Source organism: Dendroctonus ponderosae, unplaced genomic scaffold (genome assembly GCF_020466585.1).
Source record: "Dendroctonus ponderosae isolate FM_Combo_2020 unplaced genomic scaffold, Dpon_F_20191213v2 Dpon_F_20191213_1, whole genome shotgun sequence".
Taxonomy (NCBI): domain Eukaryota; kingdom Metazoa; phylum Arthropoda; class Insecta; order Coleoptera; family Curculionidae; genus Dendroctonus; species Dendroctonus ponderosae.
The window spans coordinates 117,633-125,008 of NW_026017110.1; the positions used below are offsets into that span (position 1 = coordinate 117,633).

Genomic DNA, 7,376 nt, shown 5'->3' on the forward strand with positions numbered 1-7,376 from the left:
AGGCTCCATAAACTCGCGCGTTTTTCAAAACTTGAATTTTTAAACTTACAGGAATACTAAAATTAACATGAGTCAGTAAGTAAGTAAAAACTCTTCAATATTTCCAGAAATTTTTTAAATTTCTTCAACATTTTGCAACAGGCGTCATTCTGTGTCCAGACCTTGTAATTCACTATCATTTATTAAATTTGGAAATATCATTGCAACATCAGAAATAGATTGTATGTAGGGAACCATAAAACATAATTTTATCATATTTATGATCTATATGGCGGGCTTGATTCATTTTATGTTTGAAAAAGAACTCTAAAATACGAGGTGTGCTAAAATAAAATGACTGCTATTACCAACGTACTTTGATCATGAATGGAAATATGTTATATTATTTTAAGTAATCCATGGATTTTTTTAAAACTTTTATTTATTACTTTTCGGTAGAAATTTGGTATCGGTAGATCGGTAGGTTCCTTGACAAATCGGTAGATCTACCGAAAAATCGGTAGACCTGGCATCTAGGCCTAGGCCTGGAGTATGCAATAGTATGTAGTCTGTGTAGCCAGGGGCGGATCCAGCTTTAAAGTCAGGGTGGGGGGGTTATGTAGAAAAATACAATCTTCTGTTGTTTGTGAAATTAGATAAATGATCACCGTTTTGTGCAAGGGTGGCGCAAGATTATTGCAAAATTTCATGTTTTCCGTCCCGTTTTTGCTCATATTTCGGAAGCAAAAGGTACAAGAAAGCTCATTTTTACATCATTTCAGAGAGAACTAAATGGCCTTTTTAGAGAGTGCGCCACCGATAAGAAAATGTTAACAGTTTTTTCAAAAAAGTCTTGGTGTCACAAAGTTTTAGATTTGCGTCTTTTTTTTGAGTGGCAAAATCGACTCAAACATGACGCTGCATTTTTCAAAGTTTCTCAAGAACCATTTGAGCCACAGAGTTCGTTTTGGCCCCGTTGGATAGAGAATTCTTCCCTCATTTCTTCGGAAGAAACCCAATTTCAACCCAGAAATGAATTTTCCCAAAGCTTTGCCGTGAACCTTCAACTGGCAAATCTGTTTCCAGGACGGGAATAAAGTCCCAAGCCTGGATAGCGTATTCGTATAACATGAGGGACGCAATTTGTCTACCAAAAGTCTCTATTAGCCTGTTCGGTTCCTAATTGAATTCCGTGCGAGCACCCCTATCTTTAGCATCTCAAACAAGTGGCTCTGTTGCCAAAATTAGGCGACTTTTTAACTAACTAAACCACATAATTAGGCGACTAAATTTTCATGACAACTGTTATGTTATTACGCAAATTAATATTAGGATTTACTGCACACATATTGAGTAGTTAATTGGCAATATTAATTATCAAACTTAAATAAAAGTAGCCACTGAACGATGCTCGGTCCCGTTTACTTTGTTCGACTCATTTAGAACTCATTTTCCGATTTGAGCGTTAGTTATTGTTGAATTATTGGAAAACGTCCCCAATGTCCATATTAGGGAACCCTTTAGGTGGAAACGTGAATGTAAAATTCCGATTTTTGACTGAAAATTCCATAAGGGGTAGAGGTCGAATTTTTCAAAAATTGACAACTTTTCAAAATGCCCCAAAATCTACATTATTTATTATTAAACGGAAGCGAAGAATGCAGGAAGCTGATTGAACAGCATTCTAGAAGCTTCAGGCCCTAGAAAATCGACATTTTTGATCCAGTTGAAGCTATTTTTGAGCGGTCACGATCTTCAGTCAACGAAATTTTGCTTTTTATGGTCTTGAATACGTTAAATATGCAGATTAAGGAAATCAACAACCTGCGTTGCCTAGAAACCGTCCCTGGTGACGCGCGTTTCCGGAAACACGTAAACCTGATCGACCAATCGCTTGTCGACTCTTTGAATACAAGACGTGCGTCATGGCAAGGAGTAAATACAAATACATCAACTTTCAAATCAGCTGTCAGTAAAGCCGTATTTATTGCAATTGAAGTTTTAAATGAACCGGTTTTTACACGTTCGTATTGGAAAAGTGTCTTACTTGTTGGAAATGTCTCTCGACGGATTAAAGGACCCGAAAATGTGACTAAACTAGAAAATTAGCGATTGTAAAGAGGAAGTAAAATAAAAGAGTTTGTTTAGTGTTGTAATGTGGCTCAGTGGTTGGATCGACAGGTTAACAACCTGAAGGTGCGAGGTTCAAATCCCCAGCCGTGCCACCCTTTTTGTTTTCCCACTGGCTTCATATGGGCTCAGCAAGCTTCCTTCGCTTCAACCCCAGCATTTTTTGTTTGTTTTTTTAAGCGATGTGGAAGATGCTAATGCTTGTTTAGTTTGGGTTTGTGTTTTTTTTGGAATGTGGAATTTGCGCATGCTTTGGTTTGTAAGTGTTTTCTTTTTTTTGCAAGTGTGACTTTTTATTTTTTTGGAATGTGGAAGAGGCGAATTGTTGGGTTTATTTGGGATAGTAAGCGTTTCCCTTTTTTTTTCGGTTAGTAACAATTTTTTGCTTTTTTTTGGGTTTGTAGGTGTTTTTTCTGTTTTTTATGGGCTGGTTTGTTACAAGATTTAAATGAAATATCGTATCTTTGCAAACATTCAAATACATTACTTTTTCATTTCTATTACGATTTGTATGAGTTAAAAATACTCTTCCACTAGTCACACACAAAGGCGCCATTTTAAATTTGGGGTCTAGGTATAAAAGTAGTTTTTTCCTGGTCAAACCTGCCAACGAAGAAAAGTGGCCTTCGATTAGAAATGCCCAATCGTGGTAAATGGCAACGTTGGACTTGTCTTTTGTTTAACTGTTCCGAGATGGACCAGACGACTTGTCCGAATTTTAATTTCTGCGCTTTAAAGACGTGTGTTTGGCCGGGCACATTCTGGATTCTGGCAAAAAAGAGCATTTTTTCAAAAAATATTTCAAATAAAACGTGTTGGAAATAGGAAAAACCACAATATGAGTAGTTTTGCAATTTTTTTAATCATTCTCGTTAGCCGAAATCCGCCGAATAGATCCCGGCATAAAAAAACACAGTTTCATATAAAAAGTGTGTCTGAAAAAATATGTGTAGAATGGGAAAAGCTATGATTTGATAGTACTTTTATATTTTTCACTCCATCGAGAGCCAAAAATCGCAAATCTTAACATTGAGCCACGAAGTTTTTCCTCGATCTGGTGCCTGAGGAAGTGGGAAAGAACCCAACAAGGGTGATTTCAAGTGGCTGGCGTTTACTTTTTCTGAATTTTTTTTGAATCAACTGAATGCAAGCCAACTGAGCGAGCTGGCAACGTGGCTCAGTGGTAGGACCGACGGATTAACAATCGGGAAACCGTGCCACATGGAAATAAACTTTATTTATTTCTTGTTTTTTTTGCAATGTGGAAGAAGCGAATGATTGGATTAGTTTGGGTTAGTAAGTGTTTTTCTGTTTTTTTTTTAATTTTTTTCACGATCTTTAGTCGACGATATTTTGCTTTTTATGGATGATACTTTAAAAGTGCATATTAAGGAACCTTTTAGGTGGAAAACAATAATTTGAAGTAAAAAAACGTGAATGTGAAATTTCGATTTTTGATTGAAAATTTCATAAGGGGTCGATTTTTTCAAAAATTATCAACTTTTTCAAAATGCCCCAAATTCTACATGATTTTCATTAAACGGAAGCGAAGAATGCAGGAAGCTGACTGAAAAACACTCTAGAAGTTTCAGGCTCCAGAAACGCAACATTTTCGATCCATTTTCGATCAAGAAGGAATTCGTTTGCATCAGCAGCATTAATCAGTCAAGGATTTCTTGTCAGGTTTTCAGAGCTATTGCTTAAAAATCCTGATTTTAGTTTTTTGGGTCGTTTTCTGGCGATCTTCCGAAATTTTGTGCTCAGGTTTTGCGACAAAACTGCTCGTTTGCACCCGAGAATCGCGAATCTGAGCTGATCGAGCATCGAAAGCTGAGGTTTATGATTTATTTTAAGGAATTCCAGATCTTTGGGTAACCATATAAGCAGAGTGGAGGTTTGGACAAGGGCAAAATAACTTTTTCAAAGAGTTTGGAGGAAACATAAACATGGCTGGGATGAAAATTGCTGTCTGATTTTTCAGTGCGCTTGGAAAATTTGAGGAAGTGTTGCCAATTTTTCAAAAAATAGTGGACTAAGTAGGAGTCAATGATAGGAGATTGTTAAGAAAGCGTTAAATTCTTAATTGTGGTGGTTGTTCAAGCCGTTCACCCGTAAATTGCTTGAAGCAAAGACATCAAGCCACTCCAGCCACACTGTGACTTTTTGCTTATAAAATTGGAAAACCTGATTTTYCCTTTGTATTTCAACGGTAAAAATGTTTTCGCGCGTTGCAACATGACCTCAATTATACAGGATGTTAATGTTTTCAGACCATCAGCTGCAAAGACATGATTAACATCGCGATTCAAAAGTAGCTTCATAACAACATGAGTGAAGAAATTGGGGCAGTTTTGACCCAGAAAGCGAAATTTCAATATCAGACATTTAGGTGCAAGATTAGCCCAAAATTTGATGTTTTCCGTCTCGTTTTTGCTCATTTCTCGGAAGCAAAAGGTGCAAGAACACTCATTTTTACATCATTTCAGAGAGAACTAAATGGTCTTTTTAGAGAGTGCGCAATCGAGAAGGAAATGTTAGCAGTTTTTTCAAAAAAGTCTTGGTTTCACGACGTTTTAGATTTGTGTCTTGTTTTTGAGTGGCAAAATCGATTCAAAGTTGACGCTGCTTTTTCCGGAGTTTCTCAGGCCTCATTTGAGCCACAGAGTTCGTTTTGTCATCGTTGGATAGAGAATTGAAAACTCGATTCAGTCATGACAAGATGAGTGAAGAAATTCCAGTAGTTTTAACCCAGAAAGCGAAATTTGAATATCCGACTCGTCTTTATCTATGATTACACCGCCACCTCTCTTATTTTACTTTCTCTATGAACAGAATATCCCCCAAGAACAGGACGTTTATTTTCATGTGTTTACGCGAGAGAACTCCCGGGGAATGTATGTATTGCCGATTGCCTAAAATCGGTGAGAAGCAAATTCGATATTCACAAGCGATATTAATAAATGTATTTCTGTATCACAGATTATCAAACTCTTGATTCAGTTAGTTCTGTGTTTGCGCATGATAGTTAGACTCACACATGTGAAGTGCCACTCGCCTGGTCTAGAGCAGGTGAATTTGCTCTCACCGATTTTAGGCAATTGGCAATACAAAAATTTCCCGGGTGTGCTCTCGCGTAAACGCATGAAAATAAACGCCCAGCCGGGTCAATGCGCAAAGGAAGAGGAAATTTTACGCCATTGATGACATTTCTTTTACGCTGTCGATATGTCAAAACTAAAAGTGTATTTTTATTTTTCACGTAAATCCCGAATTTTGTAGCGGCAGACTTAATGGTGGTATAGTGGCGATGTCTAGTACTCAACAGAGAATCGACGGACTTTTGGACAAACTTAATAAGGATAATTGCCCAAGAAGCCCACCTATGAACCCCAAGCCAGGCTTGCCCCCTTCTAGGGCGTCTCTAGGACGTACGTAAATCGCAGATTCGCAAATAGCGATTTATGATCGCGAATGGGATTTTTACATGCACATCGGATGTAAATAATTGAGCATAGTTCTGCTCTATATTTACTTAACACGATGAGGAGCCCGTTTCAGTTTTGCCCTCAACTTTATCCGAACTTTCGAAATAGTACTTAGTAGTTGAAGCAACTTATTAGCCGCTTTTCACTTTGCTCATACTGTTGATTTAGCACAAATCGTCGCTTGATTGTTAGCAGGCGCTATATGCCTACGGTATAATTTAAAATTTCAATTATTTGTATCGAAGGAGACACAGACAAATTCTTGTTGGACTTGGTTAGTAAAAAACTACAGAAAATAATGATTTTCTTTTGTGGACGTGAGTAGATCCACAACGTATAACAATTGGCAGCTGAAGAATAGGAATATTGAAACTCGTTTCTCTTACGAGCATGGGAAAATCGACCGAGAGAATGTCCAATAAATTATATCTATCATTTTCAGTTGGGGGCCTTAACAGCAAAAGAAACAGTCCTATCACGACGCGGCCGAGTGATTTGCCCCCTTTCGAACCACGGAGGACTGACAACGCAGATACCGAAAGAAAACTTAGAGAAATTATGAAAATCAGCGGTGATCTGAAGATTGACGGGGTGCTCTTCAAGACCAGCGTCCAAGACATGGAGCACATTGAGGAACTAGGCAATGGTACTTGCGGTCACGTGGTCAAAATGCAGCATAAACCCAGCGGCAAAATAATTGCAGTGAAGGTAATTGTTCGCATTTTAGTGCGAAGGCTAAAGTAGGTAACCACGAGTTTTATCAGCAAATGAGGAGGTCTGGCAATAGCGATGAGACCAAGCGCATCATCATGGACATTGAAGTAGTTTTAAAGTCCGACTGCAAATTTATCGTTAAGTGCCTTGGATGCTTTATAACCGAGTCAGAGGTCTGGATCTGTATGGAGTTGATGGACACTTGTTTTGATAAGCTGCTGAAGCGCCTAAAGCATCCGGTTCCGGAGGATGTTCTAGGCAAAGTCAGCGTCGCGGTAAGTGTAGTCGCCAGATCGATTGGAAGTAATACATCAAGTGGCATATTTTATTTAGACTATTGAAGCATTGTCTTACTTGAAAGACTATCACAAAGTGATCCACAGAGACGTAAAGCCATCAAATATTCTCTTGGACACCAAAGGCAATGTAAAGCTCTGCGATTTTGGCATTAGCGGTCGGTTGGTGGACTCGATGGCGAACTCTCGAAATGCCGGCTGTGCGGCTTACATGGCGGTAAGACGTTTTGTGAGTTTGAATTGGAAATCCAGCGTGGCTCTTGCTCTATTTACAGCCCGAACGTATCGAGCCGGATCCGCAAAATCCAGATTATGATGTGCGTGCTGATGTGTGGTCGTTGGGCATAACACTGGTAGAATTGGCCACCGGCGTTTTTCCCTACCAAGACTGCAAGACTGACTTCGAAGTACTCACCAAAGTGATAGGGACTGATCCGCCTTCTTTGCCACATGATCAACATTTTTCGCCAGAATTTCGTGATTTTGTTGCGGGTTGGTACGTGCAATTTTATTTTAAGTTCTTAATTGTGTTAGGGCCCATACGTCTGCATTGATGCTTCACATTCGAGCCTCCATAATTAGACACATATATGGACTATGTTTTTGTTCACATTTAGGAATGTTTTCCGGGCTTTGAAGCCGTGGTCTATGGGAATTTCTTTCTCACGTTTCGTCCACAACTGCGGTGCACATTATCAAAGGATCCCGTTTGTCCTTGGCCGATCTCAAAGTCTGTTGGATGGTTCGAGTTGGTTTAAAAATGGTTTTTACT

General features: G+C 38.8%; 2 protein-coding genes across 2 annotated transcripts in view; both read left to right on the forward strand.

The window, feature by feature from the left end:
* Nucleotides 1–7,376, forward strand: part of LOC109543105 (collagen alpha-1(V) chain) — a gene marked incomplete in the record, with an annotated part of 59,842 nt that overhangs the window by 17,549 nt on the left and 34,917 nt on the right.
* LOC109543217 (dual specificity mitogen-activated protein kinase kinase 7) overlaps nt 5,244–7,376 on the forward strand; it is a gene marked incomplete at its 5' end in the record, with an annotated part of 7,352 nt that continues 5,219 nt past the window's right edge. The window contains 5 exon segments of the mRNA XM_019912806.2: nt 5,244–5,537; nt 6,037–6,302; nt 6,359–6,583; nt 6,642–6,821; nt 6,880–7,100. Coding sequence (XP_019768365.2) covers nt 5,417–5,537; nt 6,037–6,302; nt 6,359–6,583; nt 6,642–6,821; nt 6,880–7,100 — 1,013 coding nt within the window.